Here is a 24,004-nt window from a genome sequence, read left to right on the forward strand (position 1 = left end):
GCCCTGCGATCGGCTGACAACTGGTTCAGGGTGTCCCCCGCCTACTGCCCAATGACCGCCAGGATAGGCTCCAGCACGCTCGCGACCCCCGTGGGGACAAAGCAGTACAGAAAATGGATGGATGGATTTTAGAGTTAATTTTAACTCAACTCCATCTTTAACTCAAAAAGGTCCAAGCAGCTACCAGCCCATACCAGTACCAGTGTCCTATTTTACGTGGAGCTCTGTGGCCATTACTGATCTAAATACAGGTCCAGCCTGTCCGTTAAGAGTCACTCTCATCTCATCAGTCCATAAGATCTTTGCAAAATGTGTATTCTTATATTTATTTCCCCCATCTTGACGTTTCAACATGTATGTCTTGTAAATTGTGGTGGGGTGTCAGCCCTTGTACCTTGGCCTTGTCTCTGAGCACTAAACATCTGGTACTTCTGGGCACTCCAGTTGGGTTGAAGTTCCAGAATATGGTAGCACAATGAAATGTTTGATGGTTCTGTGATCACACCTCTGTCTTAGCATTTTAAAGATGCTGCAACCCCCTGACAGACTTTTAATGATTTTTAATTTTTCAGAGTCTTCTTTTGCCCTATTTTGCATGAGGAAAACAAGCTGCCTAATAATTATGCACACTGTGATGTAGGGTGTTGATCTCCTTAGGCCCCATCGTCCTTTATTCTATAAATACACATCACTTCATATGCTTGTATTGAGTTCAAGCTCATACCGCATAGAGTTGGAAAATAGGCATAAAAATGATCAAATACACACTTGCTTAATAATTGTGTACACCATGTAATACTGAGTTGATTTATTTAACAGTATTTAATTTGCTCTAGGACAGGCGCCAGCACACCTGCAGCCCTTGTGAGGATAAGTGGTTCAGAAAATGAATAGATGGGTATTCAACATTAACTACACAAAGAACAGTGCTGCCCTTTGCACCCCCCAAAAACTATGGCGCAGAAAAGGATCCTCTGTTGTCCACTCGTTTATGCAGGCATTGAAACAGATAAAATAATCCAACAGCTACTGTACATCAAGCTCGACCAACCTTAGAGGCTTTCTCTCTGTGTATGCTGGTGCCCCCAAAAACAAACAGTTTTAATTTGGCACTGACCACTGCTGCATTACTGAAACCATCTCTTAAGGGAGCCATCATGGTCCACTTGTTACTGACAGGGTCATACCGTTCAACCTGAAAATATTAGGACACAATATAATTCACCAATTTTTTGGGGTAAAGATTAAAAATAGATAAATCAAAACTCATTAGAAATTAAAATTCATTAAGATTAATTAAATTAAAAACAGATCAAATGAAAGCCTCTGTCTTACCTGTTTTAAAGAGAATCTGAACGTGTGCAAGTGACAAAAGGAAAAAACAAAGTGAGTCGTGTCTTTTGTGCCTTTGAAGATCAACTGCATAAAATAGGGGTAGGGAATCCTGGTCCCACAAGAGCCATATCCTGCCTGTTTTTCATCTCTCCCTGCTGCAACACACGGGAATAAAATGATCAGCTCATCAGCAAGCTCTATACAAATCTGAAATTATTATGATCGTTTGAATCCGATATGTTGCAGCAGCGAGACATTGAAAACAGGCAGGATATGGCGCTCATAGGACCAGGGTTCCTAACCCCTGGCATAACATCTGAGAAATTGGTTTCTGAAGCCAAGAATGTGCTTCAGCTCAACTTATCTTCTCACAGTGTGGAAACATTGGTTAAGAAATGATACGAAATATTTTCATTGTATTATTATGGCTCCCATCCCACTCTTCCATACAACACAGTATGCTCCACATCCACTGTTTGAAACAATAGTAAAGCCTCTATCTCACTAAGCAGCTCGTAACTGAGTGTTTTCAAAGGTAGCAAATGCTGCGTTCATGTCAGTGTAGGTCAGGTAAACAGTAGGCAGCTCTTCGCCTTGTCGCAAGGAAATGTTGAACATGTTAAAAAATTCCTTTCAATGAGAAAAATCACCAAAACTGTTGACAAACGTCTGGCAAACATTTTGCGATTATTTGAGGGCTTGAACGAATCCTGACAAACTCTGATGTGAACGCAACATGAGCTGTCTTTAAAAAGACTCACTCACTTCTCAGTGGGATAGGGGCTTAAGCTCTATTATTCTTAATTACATTATAACAGACCTTGCTATAAGCATGGGTGCTCCTTTTGACCATTCTTCATGAACTGTGTCATATATCCAGATGTCTTTTGAGACTCCATTTTCTGATCCTCTTCCTCCAGTCACATAAACCTTACAGCCAATGGCACATGCACTGAATTCTTTTTTCGGGCTAGGAAGGTCTGCCTTTAGTATAATCTCCTTGGCTTTGTGATCAACCTTAAGTATTAATTAGAAACACAAGTTAATTACCAAAAATGACTAACAAAACAATAACAAGGAGGTGGTAACAGGAGTGGCGTTGGGGCAGTTAATTTTGAAACACATCTTGTGTTGACAGGATCAAACGAGGATGAAACATTCACTTATAACTATGGATCCGTTTTTTTTTTTTTTTTTTTAAGTTTAAAATGATTACCTTAACTACCCTCAAAGGAAGTAGAACAGGGGTGTCAAACCCATTTTTTTCGCTGGCCGCATTGTAGTCATAGCTTCTTTCGGACGGCCATTATGACTTGTCAACCCAAATAAATGTATGAGCACTGTCAGGCCGGGAACAAGGCGAAGGACTCGGATGCAGAGTCGTTTCTATCTTGGATTTATTCCAGCAAGCACACAGAGCGAAAGTACAAATCAAATCGCCTCTTGCGAGGGAAAACACGTGGCAAAAAGTACAAACAAAAGGTGTCGCACTGAGGCGAGTCAAAAGGCTAAAAGTACAAATCAAAACGCCTCTTACGAGGGAAAACGCGTAGCAAAAAGTACCAACTAAAGGAGTCGCACTGGGGCGAGACAAAAAGGCGATGGAGACCAAGGCACAAACAAAAGCGTCGCTCGGTGGCGAGACAAAAAGGAGGGTTCTTTCAGAGAGTTCAGGCATCAAGGGATCGCTGGTGGTCGGGACGAGGCAAGACACACTGGCACAAGACAAGGGGAAGACACAGACTAAATACACACAAAAGGGCGGGGACACAGGTGATGACAATTAGTATCGATTACGCAGGTGCACACAATCGGGATCAGGGAAGACAAGACAACCAACACCGAGGAAGGAAACACAAACTAAACCGGAAGGAACGACAAAATAAAACCGGAAGTAAAATTACGACATCGACGAGACAGAAACCCGGAAAAATAAACGCGACCGCATGACAGAACCCCCCCCCAGGGCCGGATCCCAGACGGCCCAGGAGCCCCAGGGTGAGCCGCATAAAAGTCCTCAAAAAGTCCCGGGTCCAAAATATAACTAGGCGGCACCCATTGCCGCTCCTCCGGCCCATAACCCTCCCAGTCCACCAGGTACTGCCAGCCCCGGCCTCTTCTGCGCACATCCAATAGTTCTTTAACGGTGTCGGCCGTCCCACCTCCCACAGTCCGCGGAGGCGGAGGGGGCGCAGGATCTGGCACCAACGGACTGTCCACCACCGGCTTGACCTTCCCAATGTGAAAGGTGGGGTGGACTGCAAGGGACCTGGGCAAGCGGAGACGCACCGCGGCCGGGTGCACGACCTTGGCGATGGGGAACGGACCCACGAAGTGAGGCGCCAGTTTCCTGGAGTCCCCCCGGTGGGGAAGATCCTTGGCCGATAGCCAGACACGTTGACCTCTCTGGTACACGGGCGCCGGACGTCTCCTCCGGTCAGCCATCCGCTTGACCCGGTCCCCCTGTCGGACCAGCGTGGCCCGAGCCGCCGACCAGACGCGACGACAGCGGCGCACCAAGGCGTGGGCTGAAGACACCGTCACCTCCGGCTCACTGTCAGGGAAGACAGGGGGCTGGTAGCCATACACACACTTGAAGGGGGACATACCTGTAGCCGTGGTGGGCAGGGAGTTGTGGGCATACTCCACCCAGGAGAGGTTCTTGCTCCACGAGGAGGGGTTCTGGGAGACCAGGCAGCGGAGACTTGTTTCCAACTGCTGGTTAATACGTTCCGTCTGTCCGTTTGCCTCCGGGTGATAGCCTGACGTGAGACTCACGGTTGCCCCTATGAGCCTGCAAAACTCCCGCCAAAACCTGGATACGAATTGGGGCCCTCTATCGGAAACAATGTCTTTCGGGAACCCATGAACCCGGAATATGTGGTCCATCATCACGGTGGCCGTTCGTTTAGCGGACGGGAGCTTGGGCAAGGCGATAAAGTGAGCCATTTTTGAAAATCTATCCACCACTGTGAGTATGGTGGTTCGCCCATGCGAGGTCGGAAGCCCGGTGACGAAGTCCATGGATATCTCCGCCCATGGGCGCGAAGGAATGGGTAGGGGATGCAGCAACCCCATACGGGCGCCGTGGGAGTTCTTATTCCGGGCGCAGACGGGACAGGCTGCAACGTATTCATTGACGTCTGCCCTCATGGAGGGCCACCAGAATCGCTGCTGGATTACAAACAGCGTTCGGCGCATGCCCGGATGGCAGGAGAGTCTGGAGGTGTGAGCCCAATGGATGACTTGGGATCGTAATTGACCAGGAACAAATAGTCGGTTCTCAGGGCAACCACTAGGGGGTGGCTTGTTACCATTGGCCCGCTGTACCCGGCCTTCGATAGGCCAGGTCACTGCTCTAACCAGGCAATGAGAAGGCAGGATGGTTTCGGGCTTCTTAATTTCTGGATCCGAGTTGAAAACACGGGAGAGGGCGTCAGGCTTGGTGTTCTTGGTTCCCGGTCTGTAGGACAGAGTGAAGTTAAAACGATTGAAAAAAAGTGACCAGCGGGCTTGGCGTGAATTCAGTCTCTTAGCTGACTTTATGTATTCTAAATTTTTATGGTCTGTCCAGACCAAAAAAGGCTGCTGTGCTCCCTCTAACCAATGTCTCCATTCTTCTAATGCCAGCTTGACTGCCAACAGTTCGCGATCCCCCACATCATAATTCTGTTCGGCGGGCGTCAGTCGTCGAGACAGGAACGCGCACGGATGGAGCTTGTTGTCGCTCTTGGCCCTCTGTGAAAGGATGGCACCTACTCCTTGATTGGAGGCGTCCACCTCCACCACAAACTGCCGCGACGGATCAGGAAGCGTGAGGATGGGAGCGGTGCTGAAACGGTTCTTTAGCTCCTGGAAGGCCGCCTCCGCCTCTGCTGACCAGCGGAAGGGGACTTTAGGAGACGTGAGCGCGTGCAAGGGAGCCGCTGTGGCACTGAAGCCCTTGATGAACCGCCGATAAAAATTGGCAAAGCCCAGGAATTGCTGCACCTTCCTGCGTGAGTCAGGGGTAGGCCATTCCGTTACCGCGCTTACTTTCGCAGGGTCCATCTCTACCTTGCCCGGGGCTACGATGAAGCCGAGAAAAGAAACGGTGCTCTTGTGGAATTCACTTTTCTCGGCCTTTACGTATAGTTGGTGTTCAAGGAGTCGTTGCAACACCGTCTCGACGTGAACCCTATGGGTCTTCAGATCTGGGGAATAAATCAAAATATCGTCCAAATATACGTACACAAACCGGTCCAAACAGTCTCTCAAAACATCGTTTATCATGGCCTGAAACACAGCGGGAGCATTGGTGAGGCCAAATGGCATGACGAGGTATTCAAAATGTCCTCGATGGGTGTTGAACCCTGTCTTCCATTCGTCCCCTTCCCGGATGCGCACCAGATGGTAGGCGTTGCGCAGATCTAACTTTGTGAACACCCGGGCTTGCTGTAATTGGTCGAACACGGTCGACATCAGTGGGAGCGGATACCGATTCTTGATGGTGATCTGATTGAGGGGACTATAATCAATGCAGGGACGTAGGGTGCCGTCCTTCTTGCCCACGAAAAAGAACCCCGCCCCCGCAGGCGACGACGATGGTCGAATCAGTCCTGCTTGCAGGGAGGAGTCTATATATTCATTCAAGGTTTGCTTCTCAGGTCCCGAAAGAGAATAAAGCCTCCCCTTGGGTATAGTTGAACCCGGCAGGAGGTCAATGGCGCAATCATACGGACGGTGGGGAGGCAGAGAGGTAGCCTTGGCCTTGCTGAATACCTCGGCCCATTGGTGGTAACACGCAGGGACCCCGGTTAGGTCTGGGGTTGGCGCGTCTGGAGCAGGAGGCACAGGGCGCGGGTTAGACTTGATACAGGAATCATGACAGTCGGACCCCCATCCCGTTATTTCCCCTGATCCCCAGTCTATAGCGGGGTTGTGGCGTTGAAGCCATGGATACCCGAGAATGAGAGGGTTCATTGGAGAGGTCACGACATGTAGCCGTATGTTCTCCTGGTGGGGACCAATTGACAGCGAGACTGGTTCTGTTATGTGAGTTATCTCAAAGAGTGCCTGTCCATTGAGTGCCTTGGCTTTCACGGGAGTGTTCAGTAGCTCAGTCTTTACCCCCCACCGGCGAGCAAATGCCCAGTCTATCAAGCTTTCGTCCGCTCCGGAGTCTATTAATACTTCGAGTTCTATTTCTCTTCCCAACTGTGTAATCCTGCCCTTGGGGAGCACTCGCCCCGGGGACAGAGCCGCAGAGAAGGCGCTTACCTTCAGGGTCCTCCTCACTGGACAGGAGAGAAGGAGGTGTCCGAGCTCGCCGCAGTAGTAGCATCTTCCCTCTCGGCGCCGCCGTAACTTCTCCTCCTCTGTTAACTTAGCTCTGCCCAACTGCATCGGTTCTGGCTCCTGGCGCTGCCGATCCCCGTACAGCCTGGAGTGGTGAACGTCAGGGCCGGCTACTGGGACGAAGGCGGGGGCGTTGCTGCGTCGGTGCTTCCTCCACTCTTGCAGCCGGTTGTCAGTGCGGATAGCCAGAGCGATGAGGGCGTCGAGGTCGGTGGGAAGGTCTAAGGGGATTAGCTGATCCTGTATGGGTCCAGACAGGCCCCGGAGGAAGATGTCATATAGTGCCGCCGCGTTCCACCCGCTCACCGCGGCCAGCGTGCGGAACCGGATGGCGTAGTCTCCGACGGTGTCTTGTCCCTGGACTATCTGACAGAGTTGGCGAGCCTTGTCTCGGTCAGCGGAGATTGGATCGAACACCGTTCGCAGGGCCTGGATGAAAGCGGGGAGAGAGCGACAGGAGATGGAATCCCTGGCCCATTCCGCGGTGGCCCACGTGCGGGCCCTTCCCGTCAGGTAGGATACCATGTAGGCCACCTTGGAGCGCTCGGTGGGGAAATCTGCTGGGGAACTCTCAAAATGCATCTCGCATTCTGTAATAAAGGCCCGGCTAAGGCCGGGTTCTCCGGAGTAGCGCTCTGGAGGAGCCAGTCCGGCACTGCCAGTCATGGGAGCTATTGCAAGGGGAGTAACGGGGGAAGCGACGGGTGTACTGGAGGTCGCTGCTGGTCCCGCGTTTAAGAGCGAGAGCACTTCCTGCATTTGCTGACCCAGCTTTGCTACTTGGGTGGCGACCGCTCCTCTGAAATCTTCTTGATTCTTAGCGAGTCCTCGGATCTCTTCTCCCAAGTCGCCCACTTCCCTCTGGTGCTGGGCGAGCAGTGAGGCATGGGAGCGCACTGCGGCGCACAGGTGCTCCGACTCTGCCGAGTCCATGTCTGGCCAGTGTGTACTGTCAGGCCGGGAACAAGGCGAAGGACTCGGATGCAGAGTCGTTTCTATCTTGGATTTATTCCAGCAAGCACACAGAGCGAAAGTACAAATCAAATCGCCTCTTGCGAGGGAAAACACGTGGCAAAAAGTACAAACAAAAGGTGTCGCACTGAGGCGAGTCAAAAGGCTAAAAGTACAAATCAAAACGCCTCTTACGAGGGAAAACGCGTAGCAAAAAGTACCAACTAAAGGAGTCGCACTGGGGCGAGACAAAAAGGCGATGGAGACCAAGGCACAAACAAAAGCGTCGCTCGGTGGCGAGACAAAAAGGAGGGTTCTTTCAGAGAGTTCAGGCATCAAGGGATCGCTGGTGGTCGGGATGAGGCAAGACACACTGGCACAAGACAAGGGGAAGACACAGACTAAATACACACAAAAGGGCGGGGACACAGGTGATGACAATTAGTATCGATTACGCAGGTGCACACAATCGGGATCAGGGAAGACAAGACAACCAACACCGAGGAAGGAAACACAAACTGAACCGGAAGGAACGACAAAATAAAACCGTAAAAAAGTAAAATTACGACATCGACGAGACAGAAACCCGGAAAAATAAACGCGACCGCATGACAAGCACCTCATATTATATACAGTAAAAGCTATAAAACAAACTGACAAATAACTCGTTTTCAAATCAGACCAGTTAAAACTGGTCAAATATTTAAAAAAAAAGATATTATTAAAAGTGAAGACAATTTGCAATTCTAGTAATGACAAACAAATTTGATGCACAATTTGTCTTCGCGGCGGCTCTGTCATGCGGTCGCGTTTATTTTTTCAGTTTTTTGTCTCGTCAATTGTCGTAACTTTACTTCCGGTTTTATTTTGTCATCCCTTCCGTTTCAGTTCGTGTTTCCTTCCTCGGTGTTTGGTTGTCTTGTCTTCCCTGATCCCGATTGTGTGCACCTGCGTAATCGACACTAATTGTCATCACCTGTGTCCCCGCCCTTTTGTGTGTATTTAGTCCGTGTCTTCCCCTTGTCTTGTGCCAGTGTGTCTTGCCTCGTCCCGACCACCAGCGATCCCTTGATGTCCGAACTCTCTGTAAGAACCCTCCTTTTTGTCTCGCCACCGAGCGACGCTTTTGTTTGTGCCTTGGTCTCCATCGCCTTTTTGTCTCGCCCCAGTGCGACTCGTTTAGTTGGTACTTTTTGCTCCGTGTTTTCCCTCGTAAGAGGCGTTTTGATTTGTACTTTTAGCCTTTTGACTCGCCTCAGTGCGACACCTTTTGTTTGTACTTTTTGCCACGTGTTTTCCCTCGCAAGAGGCGATTTGATTTGTACTTTTGCTCAGTGTGCTTGCTGGAATAAATCCCAGAAAGAAACGACTCTGCATCCGAGTCCTCCGTCTTGTCCCCTGCCTGACAGGCTCGGTGGAGCACTGGGTAGCACGTCCGCCTCGCAGTTAGGAGGGTGCGGGTTCGATTCCACCTCCGGCCCTCCCTGTGTGGAGTTTGCATGTTCTCCCCGAGCCCGCGTGGGTTTTCTCCGGGCACTCCGGTTTCCTCCCACATTCCAAAAACATGCTTGGTAGGCCGATTGAAGATTCCAAATTGTCCCTAGGTGTGAGTGTGAGTGCGATTGGTTGTCTGTCTCTGTGTGCCCTGCGATTGGCTGGCAACCAGTTCAGGGTGTCCCCCGCCTACTGCCCGATGACGGCTGGGATAGGCTCCAGCACGCCCGCGACCCCCGTGGGGACTAAGCGGTTCAGAAAATGGATGGATGGATGGATTTGTCTTCGCGGGCCACAAAAAATTATGTGGTGGGCCGTATCTGGCCCCCGGGCCTTGAGTTTGACACCTGTGAAGTAGAAGTACTAGTAGTTGCCAAACAGAGGCTATGGAAAAAAAGGAAGAATTGGAAGAAATAGAAGAAGAAGAAGCATCTTGACAACTTATGTGTGACGAAAGTTTGCTAACGCCGCGAGTATGCAGTCACAACAAAAGGATTCACTACTAACAAGGGCAAAAGACGTAATTATCGACCAGGATTCTACCTTCGGGCAAAATGCGAATCAGCATTCTACCTGACGTAATCCATTTTAAACTACAGTACAGTCAAACCTCGGTTTTTGAACGTCCCGGTTCTCGAACAAATCGGAATTCGAACGAAAAATTCGAGATTTTTTTGCTTCGGTTGTCGAACAAAATTCGGAGGTCGAACCTTGCTAGATGAGCCGAAAGCACCCGAGAAAACCCGACCGCGCGGCCTGGATGCCGACTGACTTTGTTCGTTATTGTATTTTTGTTACTTTGAGAATTGTATTAACCCCTAATCATGCCTCCAAAGAAAGCAAGTGGGAGCAGTAAAGCCATCCTAAAACACAAAGTGTCAGGGTCCGGGGTGGTGTACCTCCTTTTTCCACAGGGAGCGACCGTGAGCAGAGTGGCATAGTGGCAGAGGGCCCAGGTGCGGCTCATCAGGCTCGTTAGAGGAGGGCTCTTAAGGAGCACGCTGTCAACCGCTCGTCGCCTGAGTGTCCTACCTGTTGTGGTCACCTCCACGGTTGTGCCTCTAGCTCCTCGATACCCTATTGCTCATCGGCGCCACGTTCTCCTGATACTCTGATTCCCTCTACGGCTCACCGCCAAGATCCACCCCGTCTGGCTGAACTCCACACATTCCGCCGTTGCTGCTCCCGCTCCTTGCTCCTGGCTCAGATCGTCCAGCTCAGCCTCCACCGCATCTCCTCCAATAAACACTCATCACTCATTCTGAACTTCTGAGTTGGTTTCCTGCATGTGGGTCAAATCAATCGCCAAAACGATGACAGGACACTCAGGCCAATCAGACCCAGGAGAGCCACTGAGACGAACCCTTGCCGAACAGCAACAGCAACTCCAGTCCCACGAGTCCACTCTCCAAGCCCTCCTGGAGCAGCAGCAGCAAACCAACATTCACCTAGAACAAGTGACCAGATTACTTCAAGACACCCAGGTCAGAAAAAACCCCTTGCCACCAGCTGGCGCCACGAACACCTCAGTCCCGCTGCAGTCTGCACTTCGGCGAGGTTCGTTCTCCTCGTCCGGAGAAGTTCTCCGGAGAGGGTGGTAGCTGCGGAGGTTTCCTCCTGCAATGTGTACTAGTTTTTAAATCGGTCTCCCCAGTCTTTTTCCCAAGATTTCGTTTATTTTGGGACTCCTCACGGGCAAGGCGCTAAAGTGAGCAGAAGCCTGAATTTCTGACTGCAGGCATTTTGGCTGTTCTTACGAAGAGTTTTTAAAGGAATTTAAGCAGACCTTTTCGACCAAGACCGATCAGACTGGTGTGTCTCGCCGGTTGTGGGGGCTTTGGCAAGGGAACGTGTCAGATTTCTCTATTGAGTTCCGTAGGTTAGCAACTGCGTCCGGGTTGGGCCCTGTAGCCTTGAAAACGGCTTTCTTTCAAGCCTTGGATGAGTCCTTAAAGGACGAATTGGCAGTCCTAGAAGAACCAGACACTTTGGAGGACCTAATTTCCCTGGCCATTCGTTTGGACAATCGGATTAGGGAGAGGCGGAGAAGCTCCCGATGGGAGCGAACGGAAGTTAGATCACAGCCCTTTTTAGCCAGGCCCAGTCCGCCTGGGCAGTCACCTTACCAGTCCTCTCCAGAGCCTGAAGCCATACAGGTTGGCCGGGTTTGACTATCTCCGAAGGAACTGCAGCAGCGTCGAGAATCCCGACAGTGTCTGTACTGCGGCTCCCCGGATCATTTTGTCGCCAGTTGTCCAATTCGGCGGTCATGAGGGGAGGACCGCCGGACCATCCTCCAAGTATTAAGTCTCCTCGCTCCTCCCTACCCGCCATGATTTCTGTCCACAACCATAGCTACAAGCTAACCGCGCTGGTCCACTCGGGGTGTGAGAGAAACCTGATCGACCAGGAATTCGTCTCCCGATCCCAGATCGAGATGGAACCTCTCTCAGTTCTTCTCTCTGTCTCTGCCCTGGATGAGAGCGGACTCTCCAGCATAACCCAACGCACCAAACCCGTGGAGCTGCTCATTTCTGGCAACCACCGAGAACTGATTTCATTTCGTGTCTTTCCAATCAGACAGTCGACCCTTGGCCTTGGGTTCCCCTGGCTCCGGAGACACAACCCCCAGATCAACTGGTCAGAGTGCCGTATCGAGTCCTGGTCCACGATGTGCTTGTCCTCTTGTCTTCAGTTTGCAGTGCCATCTCGCCCGCCCCTAGTAGCACCCGAGGAATCAGATCCGATTGATCTTTCACAAGTGCCCAGAGAATACCATGACCTAAGACAGGTTTTCAACAAGAGCAAGGCTTCATCCTTACTGCCACATCGCCCCTATGATTGCGCCATAGAGCTTCTTTCCGGAGCCCCACTACCGTCCAGTAGACTCTACAACAGTGGTTCCCAAAGTGGGCGGTGGAAAGATCTGGGGGGGCGGTGAGGACGAAGGGGGCGGTAGGGGGGCGGTAGGGGGGGGCGGCAGTCCGAAGTCGAAGTCAGAAGTTGAAGGGGGCGGTAGGGGGGCGGCAGTCCGAAGTCTATGTAGTCACTACATAGACAGCATAGACTACAAAAGCAAAGACTCAGGTTTGTAATTTCAAGCTTATAATGTTCAGAATTTTATCTTATAATAAAAACCGCATTCTGGCGGTCAACATCATCTTGAGTTCAAGTCAACATGAAATTGGGGACTCGCCAGAACGCGCCGTGTTGTGTTGTGTTGAGCTGGTTAGGGTGGTGCATTCACTGATATATATTGTTACGAATGTACATATATGACTTTGTACCTGTGTGTGCATGTGTGTGCGTGTTCGCGCGTGTGTCATTGTGTGGGTGGCGAGGGTGACGTGCCTTAGATCACGTCCGCCACCATTTTCTGTGAGTAAATGGAAGAAAATGAATACGTGAGAGGGTAAACTTGCTTTTCATACCTTCAATGTTGTCATTTTTGTCTTTAAATAGGCCTATTTATAAAATGCGATGAAATGCTGAAAATTACTGACCGCGGGGATCTACGACTTCTTCTTAGCGAGTTCCAGCCTGATGTTGAGAAGCTTGTCCCTGCACCAAGCACATCCATCCCATTAATATTAAGTATGAGACAATAAAGCGGCTCGGTGGCGCACTGGGTAGCACGTCCGCCTCACAGTTAGGAGGGTGCGGGTTCGATTCCACCTCCGGCCCTCCCTGTGTGGAGTTTGCATGTTCTCCCCGGGCCCGCGTGGGTTTTCTCCGGGCACTCCGGTTTCCTCCCACATTCCAAAAACATGCTTGGTAGGCCGATTGAAGACTCCAAATTGTCCCTAGGTGTGAGTGTGAGTGCGATTGGTTGTCTGTCTCTGTGTGCCCTGCGATTGGCTGGCAACCAGTTCAGGGTGTCCCCCGCCTACTGCCCGATGACGGCTGGGATAGGCTCCAGCACGCCCGCGACCCCCGTGGGGACTAAGCGGTTCAGAAAATGGATGGATGGATGGACAATAAAGGTTACTGGTGGAATGTTTTGCTGAAACAGTTAAAACTGCTAAAAAATAAATTGGTTCACAAATACACATTTGTGTTTAACCTTTCCCTTTTCAAATTGCAGCATACCAAATCTGGGGGGGGGGGCGCTAGGAATTCACTGGGGAGCCAAGGGGGCGCTAGCCTGAAAAAGTTTGGGAACCACTGCTCTACAATATCTCACGCACCGAGAGACAAGCTATGGACACGTACATCAATGAATCGCTGGCCGCTGGCATCATTCGCCTTTCCTCCTCACCCCTGGGGGCAGGTTTCTTCTTTGTGGGCAAAAAGAATAAGACTATCCGCCCTTGCATCGACCACCGTGGCCTCAACCTCATCACCGTCAAGAACAGGTATCCTCTTCCCCTCATTTCATCAGCATTCGAACCCGTCCAGGAGCCCACCGTCTTCACCAAGCTAGATCTCAGAAATGCATATCACCTGGTCAGGATACGCCAGGGTGATGAGTGGAAGACCGCTTTCAAGACCCCGCTGGGCCACTTCGAGTACCTCGTCATGCCCTTTGGACTTTGCAACGCCCCCGTAGTGTTTCAAGCCCTAGTCAACGACGTACTCCGGGACTTTCTCAACATATTCGTCTTTGTTTACCTCGATGACATCCTCATCTATTCACGGAACCTCTACGAACATCGCCGTCATGTCCGCCTGGTGCTGCAGTGTCTCCTGGAGAATTGCCTGTTTGTCAAAGCTGAGAAGTGTGAGTTCCACAAACAGTCCGTCACGTTCTTAGGATTCATTCTCGAGAGAGGTCAAATTCGGCCTGACCCCGATAAGATCAGGGCTGTCCTGGACTAGCCTGTTCCAGAGAACCGCAACCAGGTCCATCGCTTCCTCGGGTTTGCCAAATTTTACCGCCGATTAATCCGCAATTACAGTCAGACAGCCACTCTCCTAGCAGCCTCGACCTCAACTAAGATAACTTTCAGCTGGACTCAAGAAGCCAACGCCGAGTTCATCGCTCTAAAGAGAAGTTCTCACAGGCACCAATCCTTATCCATCCGGATCCCTGCAAGCAGTTTAACCTGGAGATCGACGCTTCCACCACAGGAGTGGGGGCTATCTTGTCGCAACGCTCGGACACTGACGGAAAGCTTCAACCCTGTGCATTCTTCTCCCGACATTTAACTCCAGCAGAGAGAAACTACGACGTAGGGGACCAAGAGCTTCTGGCCATCAAGCTTGCGCTGGAGGAGTGGCGCCATTGGTTAGAGGGCACCGAACAACCCGTATTAGTTTGGACAGACCATAAGAATCTGTCGTATCTGCAGTCCGACAAACGCCTGAATTCTCGACAGTCCCGTTGGTCCTTGTTTTTCTCTCGTTTTAATTTGTCCATCTCTTATCGCCCAGGCTCCCAGAACACCAAACCAGACGCCTTGTCCCGACAATTCGCTCCCGGCGTTTCAGTGGAGGAACCAACTCCCATCCTTCCCCCCAGTTGTACCGTAGGCTTCCTCTCCTGGGATGTCGAAGGACTCGTGGCTCAGGCTCAGATTCAGGAACCCGATCCAGGCACAGGCCCGCACGGGAAGATCTATGTTCCTTCCACAATCCGCTCCCACCTCATTCACTGGTTTCACTCTGCTAAATTCACAGCCCATCCCGGTACCAGTCGCACCATTGCGCTGATCACCAGATGCTTCTGGTGGCCGTCCATCCATAAGGAGGTCAGGGAATACATTCTCGCCTGTCCCATCTGCACTCGCAATAAGTCCTCCTATAGACTTCTAGACAGAGGCTGGACTTCTACAGCCTCTCTCTCGCCATACCCGAGCATCCCTGGTCACATATTGCGTTGGATTTTGTGACGGGCCTACCCGTATCACAGGGAATGAACACCATCCTCACCATCGTAGACCGCTTCTCCAAGTCTTGTCATCTTGTATGGCTCAAGAAGCTCCCCTCTGCGTTCCAGACAGCTCAACTTCTCGTCAAGCACGTATTACGTCTCCATGGCATTCCACAGGAGATCCTGTCCGATCGAGGTCCACAGTTCATTTCCCAGATGTGGAAACAATTCTGCTCGGCCCTGGATGCGAAGGTCTCCCTGAAGTCGGGCTACCATCCCCAGACCAACGGGCAAACCGAGCGCATGAACCAGGAGCTCGAGGCCGCGCTCCGATGCCTAACCTCCGATAACCCGGCTGAGCGGAACAAGTATCTTCCATGGGTGGAGTATGCACACAATTCCCTGGTCTCCTCTGCCACAGGTCTCTCTCCATTCGAAGTCTCGTTAGGTTATCAACCGCCGCTGTTCCCAGCTGACGAGAAGGAGATCGTGGTCACGTCGGTTCGTCACCATATACGGCGCTGCAAGAACGTTTGGTCCAATGCCGTCAAGGCCCTTCGCCGCTCCATCGAGCAGAACCGCAGGTATGCCGACCGGCGACGCACGCCTGCCCCGCTTTATTCCCCAGGTCAGAAGGTCTGGCTTTCCTCTCGGGATGTCCCCCTCAAGTCCGTGTCACGGAAACTGGCCCCCCGCTTTATGAGATCCTGGCGGTGATTACTCCCTCAGCGGTCCGTCTGCGTCTTCCTCCGAGCCTCTGGGTCCATCCCACCTTCCACGTCTCACAGATTAAGTCAGTCGAGTCCAGTGCGCTCCTTCCTCCGGCCGAGCCCCCGCCTGCTGCCCGGGATCTTGTTGGAGACTCGGTCTACCCGGTCCGACGGACTGGGAGGGCTATGGTCCCGAGGACCGGTCGTGGGTGCCCCGTTCCTACATCTGCGATTCTATCCTCATCTCGGACTACTGGTCATCGCTCCCGTCTTCCTCTTCTGGGCCGTTGAGGGGGGAGTTGTGTCAGGGTCCAGGGTGGTGTACCTCCTTTTTCCACAGGGAGTAACCGTGAGCAGAGCGGCAGAGTGGCAGAGGGCCCAGGTGCGGCTCATCAGGCCGGTTAGAGGAGGGCTCTTAAGGAGCACGCTGTCAACCACTCCTTGCCCGAGTGTCCTACCTGTTCTGATCACCTCCACGGTTGTGCCTCTAGCTCCTCGATACCCTCTTGCTCATCGACGCCACGTTCTCCTGATCCTCCGATTCCCTCCATGGCTCATCGCCAAGAGTCACCCCGTCTGGCTGAACTCCACATGCTCCGCCGTTGCTGCTCCGGCTCCTTGCTCCTGGCTCAGATCCTCCCGCTCAACCTCCACCGCATCTCCTCCAATAAACACTCATCACCCATTCTGAACTCCTGAGTTGGTTTCCTGCATGTGGGTCAAATCAATTGCCAAAACGATAACACAAAGACGCTCTTAAAGCAATGCGACAGTGAGCGCCCGGCGCGCTGCGGTTGCGCGATCAGACCAAATTAAGCTCCCTGCGCACTGAGGTTCACTTAAATTTTGGAAAGTACATCAGGTCTTTAAAAATATTTTCTAAATTTCAGCGACAGCTCTGTCACAATAATGCAACCAGCGCGGTGCAGTTGCGCGGTCGGCGGCGCGCTCCGGTTGCCTCTTAAAAGGCGCACCTTCGTTTTTTGAGAAAATTAAACGCGTTTATGTGCGCCCTACGGTTGTAAAATTACGGTAATATTATTTTACATTACATACATTAATGACTGTGTTATACATGCACACTTGGGAGTAGCGCGATAAAAAATTGCTGTTTAATTCTTTATATTGTATTTAATTATGTTATTATCAATGTTTTATAGAGTGCTCTTTTGCTATTTTTGGGGGGAGGAGACTGGATAGCTCAATGCCATTTCAATTCATTTTAATGGGGTCAGGTGACTTGACTGTCTCTCATGTCACCACTGTATTGGATCAGCACTTTTTTTCTGAAAATTTAAATCCAAGGTTATTTAAAGTGAAAGGTATGTTTTTGTGTAACACAAGTAAGTTTTCATGGCAGGATGTTCGCTTCACATTTTACCTGATATATCTTGTCACACATAAAAGTTTGGCCTCCCAATATCAGCAACGTGTGCCCTGCCTTGCGCGGTCGAGCACAGGGGCTTGTCACAACTCCATCATTTTGAAGAATTCTTTTTTTACATTGCATTGCCTCTTCTACAATTACCCTGCAAACAGGAAATCACTTAGCAATATTTATTAACAATTATCTTGATGTAATGTAAAATGTCAAATTGGAGAAAAAATAACAAGCAAATAGACACATTAAAAATGGTACCTGCTCTTCTTGTCAGCCATGACAAGTTCCTCGCACGCAACAGCCTCCAGGAGACATTCAGAGGGAAGAAGAGCCAACCGTATGCCCTGAAGCAGCTCTGGTAAATGGTGACGTCGATTATCCAAGTCATTTTGAACCCATCGCATCACAGAGTTAAACACGACCTACAAATGAAGCAAAACAGACAAACAATCACAATAACTACCGTAATAAGTACATTTTCAGCGTCGAACACTAGCTAACACAGCCATGTAAAACTCTCTGATTCAATGCTAAGAATTTATGAAAATGACATGAGAAATAACTCTTATCAGGTCTATTAATTAACTACATCTTTTGATGACATAGTTCTTATGGTACACTGTGTCATTGTATGCAAGCAGCTGAACAACGATGCAGTTTGCAGCAGTTGTAAGTCGAGCAGGGATGGACAATTGCCCGCGGGCCGCCACACTGAGTGGACAAATATTCAATACACGGTTTCCTAGAAAACGAGGGAGAAAATGAGTGGGAAAAAATCCAGAAATATTAAAAATGAGAAAAGAAAATTTGCAAATTTGACAATTCCGGAGTGCCAAATTGCGAATTGACATGGGTGGACTGTAGTTTTACGATGTAATTTCACTAGTCACCACTACATGGCAAACATGCCTTCATTGTGCAATACACTGTCTCTTATACTGCCCTATATAAGTTTGTGCAATATGGACAAAAATTCAGTCAATCAGTCAACTATAGCTATTTTCAAAATATCAACAGCAGCTCAAATTTGGTCAAATATTTTATTAGTCTCTCATCAAACAATACACATGCTGAATGCCGAGGAGTGCAGAATGGTGTCCTTACACTGTTAGTGGAGCTCTGACTTTTATATGACCCACGACTGCTATTGACACAGGCGGCGACAAGCCGCGTCACCTCTTTGGAAATCTTTCCCCAGGAGACCACAAGATCAAGCCGAAGAGTTGAGTTCACGCGATAACAACCATGTAAAAGAGAGCAATTTGTAATCTATGTTCTAACTGATACGCTCTTGGAACATTATTTCCGGGTCTTTGGCTCTTCTACCATGTGTTATTTTGGCATGTTTGATTTATTTCGAGCTCGTTTTTTGCTTTTTAAATATAAATAAATAAATAAATATGAGGCATTTTAAAGCTTTTTGCCAGCCACTGTATGGTATACACATTGATAAAGTATGCACTGCACCATTCATCCATCCATCCATCCATTTTCTGAACCGCTTAGTCCCCACGGGGGTCGCGGGCGTGTAGGCGGGGGACACCCTGAACTGGTTGCCAGCCAATCGCAGGGCACACAGAGGCAGACAGCCAATCGCACTCACACTCACACCTAGGGACAATTTGGAGTCTTCAATCGGCCTACCAAGCATGTTTTTGGAATGTGGGAGGAAACCGGAGTGCCCGGAGAAAACCCACGCGGGCCCGGGGAGAACATGCAAACTCCACACAGGGAGGGCCGGAGGTGGAATCGAACCCGCACCCTCCTAACTGTGAGGCGGACGTGCTACCCAGTGCCCCACCGAGCCGCCTATGTGCACTGCACCATTTTAGTAAAATTAGGTTTCTCATCTGTTGGACTGACGATGTAGAGAGGGAAGGACCGGTGACGGAAGTGCTTTTAAAATGATGAGGAAGGACCACAACAGATGGAGAAACTATTCTATTATGAACAAGGATTGACGGACGAGGGTGGAAGGATGCCCAGGTTGTGGACAAAGGATGGAGGATGGACTGGCAAAATTTGGTAAAATGACATTCTCAATTCACCATTTGCCACACTTAATGTAATTGTATGTGTTTAATTTGAACATTACCCGTTTATGCCCAAGCTTTACTTTTGAAAGGATACAAGAAGGGAAACTGTTTAGTAGACTGGAAATTGATTGTACACTGCAATATAGTACAAGGAAAAAGAGGAATTAAATATGCAAAAAAAAGACTGACTTACGTTACTAAGCCTGTTTAAACTAGCAACGAGGCTTATAAATGTCTATGAGGTTGGTGATGGAATTTTTTGGAATTCAAAAGATTGTAAAAGGAATAAAACATTTCAGACTACTAACAGTAATGCGTCAATGTGATGTATGGGGGATTTTTTAAAATTATTTTGTGCTGCTCCTGTCCACTTGGCCTATCCCTATGTGGGACACAAAGGCCTTTTCTATTAGACAGCATTTACATTTGAGGAGCTAAAATTTAAAAGTAAAAATTTACCTGTTCATCTTCTATCTCCAGCTCATCACTAAGCACAAGGTCCAGCAATTTTTCTTTAGTCAAGCTATTGAAGTCCTCAGATTCTCGTATCTAAAGTACATGTAACAGTTTGTAAAACAATTATGTACTTAAATGAACAATATTTGTTCATTTAGACATAACCAACCAGAATTTCACATATGCTGTACTTTTCTGACCATTAGATATTATGAGGATCAATTACAATGAATGGTCTATTTTAAATGTTTTCATAAATAAGGCACATCGGGTTCTAAGGCACATTATCTTTGTGATCGATATCTTAGTATGTTAAATTGTTTATTCGAATTGTATTGTATGCTTATTTGCTTTAGCACGATTACGTTAAATTCAGACCAGACACGAAATACTGGGTAGTGCCGCTCGTCTCGCTTGTTTTTGTTCGCCATGCAACAACAAGGGGCGTTTGCGGGCTACTACCAGTAGCTGTGTTTCCCATGTTTACATTCTTTAGTGATGGCAGATCATTGATACAATTATCATACCATACATTTAACAAATGTGTGTTGACGGTGAGTCTGTTTACCGTTTCATAGTGTAGCAAGCACATCCTCCATGACAGCTCATATAATCTTCTACACTGATGAGCATCTGACAATAGCATCATACCCAAACAGTTGGAAGAATGAAGATTTTTTTCTAAAAATTGTGCTGCGGCATCCCGGATGTCATGAAACTGCAACATGTCTCCTGCCTCCAACAACGATTCGGCATTCTCCTCATTTATAATGACTCGAGATGTATAGGCGTAATCCAGCAGAAGCTCCAAGACCTGTAACAGTAAACAATTAACATTGATGCGTCACCCCTCTCAAGCACAAAATCACAAACGCGCACACACAGACACACACGCGCGCGCACACACACACACACACACACACACACACACACACACACACACACACACACACACACACACACACACACACACTATACTATAAGTCGCGTTTTTTTTCATAGTTTGGGTGGGGGGTGACTTATACTGAGGAGCGACTTATGTGAATTTTTTTCACAAATTTTAAAAAGAAAAAAAAAAGAAAAGTGAAACCACGATAAACGAACCGCGATGTAGCAAAGGATTACTGTAATTTGAATTTCAAGTGACGTCAGCGGCGCGGTGGTTGTTTACATAAAGGACAAAGATTCGATCACCGGATGACGAAGATGACGAAGGTTCCCACGTACATCATTAGCGGCTTTGTTTGTGACACGGAGGACGGAGAGTTTGAAGGATTTAATGATTTGGAGTGACACAGAAGGTTTGAAAAACTATTATGGCTTTTACGCACGCTCAGTCCTACTCTATGGAGCTCTCTTTCACCACCGCGGATGGAAGTCGGGGGCCGGCACTCGGCCGGGTGGCTGTCTGGGGACGGTGGATGGGGCTCGGACATGGCTTTTACGCACGCCAGGTCCTACTCTACGGAGCTCTCTTTCACCTCCGTGGATGGAAGTCGGGGGCCGGCGCTCGGCCGGGTGGCTGTCCGGGGACGGTGGATGGGGCTTGGACATGGCTTTTACGCATGCCCGGTCCTATTCTATGGAGCTCTCTTCCACCTCCGTGGCTGGAAGTGCCACCTCCGGGGATGGAAGTCCACGCCGCCACACGCCTGGAAGTCTACACCGGTGCTTGGGGCCGTGTGGTGGTGAACTATTTATGTTATAATTATTTGATATATTTTATTTCGTGTAGCAACTTGTATATGTTTTTATCGTTACAGTTCAGTAGTTGTTGCTTTGTTAAATAAAGAGCCGTTTACCAAACCCACGTCTTTCCTTGTACTTTGTTAACGCTACAATATACACTGCTCAAAAGAATTAAAGGAACAGTTTTTTTTTTTTTTATCAGGGCATGGCATTAATTCAATTAGACTTCTGATTTCTACATAAGGACCTCCAGCAGGCTACTGGTGTGAATGTCTCTGCCCAAACAGTCAGAAACAGACTTCACGAGGGTGGCCTCAGGGCATGACGTCCTGTAGTGTTTCCTGTGCTCATTGCTCAGCACCATGGAGCTCGATTGGCATTTGCCATAGAACACCAGAATTGGCAAGTCCACCACTGGCACCCTGTGCTTTTCACAGATGAGAGCAGGTTTACCCTGAGCACCTGTGATACACATGAAAGGGTCTGGAGAAGCCAAGGAGAGCGCTATGCTGCCTGCAACATCATTCAGCATGACCGGTTTGGTGGTGGGTCAGTGATGGTCTGGGGAGGCATTTCCATGGAGGGACGAACAGACCTCTACAGGCTAGAGAACGGCAGTCTGACTGCCATTAGGTATCGGGATGAAATCCTTGCACCCATGGTCAGACCCTAAGCTGGTGCAGTAGGTCCTGGGTTCCTCCTGATACACAATAATGCCCGGCCTGTTGTGGCAAGAGTATGCAGACAGTATCTGGAGGATGAAGGAATTGACACAATTGAATCGCCCTCACGATCACCATAATGTTTCGGTCCATCATACGCCGCCAGGTTGCTCCTCAGACTTTACAGGAGCTCACTGATGCCCTTAGACAGATCTGGGAGGACATCTCACAAGACACCATCCGTCGTCTCATTAGGAGCATGCCGCGACGTTGTCAAGCATGCATACAAGCTTGTCAAAAGTCAAAGTCAGCTTTATTGTCAATTTCTCCACATGCCAAAGACACACAAAGAAACCGAAATTTCGTTCCCCCCTATCCCACGGTGACAAGACATGGCTCACAACAGACAAACAAGTAAACAAGTATAACAAAAGCGTGCTGAATAAATAATGAATAAATAACACAACAATAAATAAATGAATAAGAGGAGCAGAAAAAAAAGGAGCAAGTGCGCGTACAGCAGACATTCCCGAAAATAGCGCAACAGTGCCACACGCTACGCAGAAGGGGGTAGCGAGTTCAGGGCCCTAACAGCCTGGGGAAAGAAGCTGTTGGCAAGTCTGGTGGTGCGGGAGCGCAGGCTCCTGTACCTCTTCCCAGAGGGCAGAAGGTCAAACAAAGAGTGAGCCGGGTGACTCACATCTCTGGCAATCGAGGGGGCCACACAAGATATTGAAAAGAATTTCGAATTGCAGAAATTGAATTTAGGTGAAAAGGACGAGCCTGCCATATCATTTTTTCACTTTGATTTTTGGGGTGACTATACTGAGCCCTCTGTAGGCTGAAAACTTTTATTGAATTGACGTCATCTGATGGCGCCGCGGATGGCTGCCACGGTGAGTCGCTCTCTGTTTCTTTGTCTTATTTTGTGTGTTTTCTGTGTCTTCTGCTGTCCATCCCGGATCACTTTTACTAGAGAAGCACTGTTAAACATCGGTCAGTCTTCTTCTGGTATTTTCTCTCCTGTTCTCTCTGATTCAGACTGTTTGTCGGAGATTTTAGCCGGAGCGGCGGTGCTATACAAGCTAGCGCGACGGCGGCGACGCGGAAAACGAGCGGGAGCCCTCGTAAAGCTGAGGCAGAGAGGGTTCCGTTCTGCCCTACCGTCAATTCATCTGGCGAATGTCCGCTCCCTGGCGAACAAGATGGACGAACTGCTGCTCCTCACTTCAAGGAACACGGACTTCAGCAGATCCGCCGCGCTGTGTTTTGTTGAGACGTGGCTTAGCGAACGAACCCCCCACCACGCCATGGAGTTAGCTGGGTTTCGGCTAACGCGTGCAGATCGCAGCGCGGAGCTCTCCGGAAAATCAAAGGGAGGTGGTCTCTGTTTCTACATTAATGAACGTTGGTGTACCGATGTCATGGTGTTGAAAGAGTTTTGCAGCCCTCTCCTAGAAACACTTTTCATAAACTGCCGGCCGTTCTATTCACCACGGGAGTTCTCCTCGATCGTCATGGCGGCTGTTTACATCCCACCACACGCACGTGCGAGTGAAGCCACGCAGATGCTGGCTGACCAGGTGACAGACATGGAGAAACTTCTACCAAATTCACTAATCATTGTTCTGGGTGATCTTAACAGGGCGAACCTCGCACACGAACTCCCCAGATACAGACAGCACATAACGTGTCCCACCAGAAGGGCACAGACACTGGACCACTGCTACACCGTAATTAAGGATGCATACCACTCTGTGGCTCGTGCAGCTTTAGGACTCTCGGACCACTGTCTAGTTCATCTGATCCCTGCCTACAGACAGAAACTAAAAACTTCTAAGCCTGTGGTGAGGACTGTCAGGAAGTGGACAGTGGAGTCAAGGCAGGACCTCCAAGCCTGCTTTGACTGCACCGACTGGAGTGTTTTTGAAGCTGCAAATTCAGACTTGCATGAACTCACTGACACTGTCACATCATACATCAGTTTTTGTGAGGATCTGTGTGTGCAGACTAAGACCTTCTGCACGTACAACAACGACAAACCTTGGTTTACACCGAACCTTAGGAGGCTGCGCAAAGTCAAGGAGGAGGCCTACAGGAGCGGCGACCGGGACCTGTTCAAGCAGACCAGAAACACACTG

At 49.4% G+C, this 24,004-nt stretch overlaps 1 protein-coding gene across 2 annotated transcripts in view; it reads right to left on the reverse strand.

Annotated features, from left to right (window-relative positions):
• LOC137840388 (kelch-like protein 25) overlaps positions 1 to 24,004 on the reverse strand; it is a 197,326-nt gene that overhangs the window by 84,300 nt on the left and 89,022 nt on the right. Inside the window, exons 4-7 of one of the 2 annotated variants that reach the window (XM_068651172.1) lie at positions 20,081 to 20,326; positions 19,516 to 19,605; positions 17,279 to 17,442; positions 14,022 to 17,168 (exon numbers count right to left, since the gene is read on the reverse strand). The exons of the other annotated variant lie outside the window; for it this stretch is intronic. Of the exons in view, the coding sequence (XP_068507273.1) occupies positions 16,991 to 17,168; positions 17,279 to 17,442; positions 19,516 to 19,605; positions 20,081 to 20,326 (678 nt within the window). The 3' untranslated portion in view covers positions 14,022 to 16,990. Of the gene's footprint in view, positions 1 to 14,021; positions 17,169 to 17,278; positions 17,443 to 19,515; positions 19,606 to 20,080; positions 20,327 to 24,004 lie in introns of those variants that run through there. 2 annotated transcript variants of the gene reach the window in all.

Source organism: Syngnathus scovelli, chromosome 6 (assembly GCF_024217435.2).
Source record: "Syngnathus scovelli strain Florida chromosome 6, RoL_Ssco_1.2, whole genome shotgun sequence".
NCBI lineage: Eukaryota > Metazoa > Chordata > Actinopteri > Syngnathiformes > Syngnathidae > Syngnathus > Syngnathus scovelli.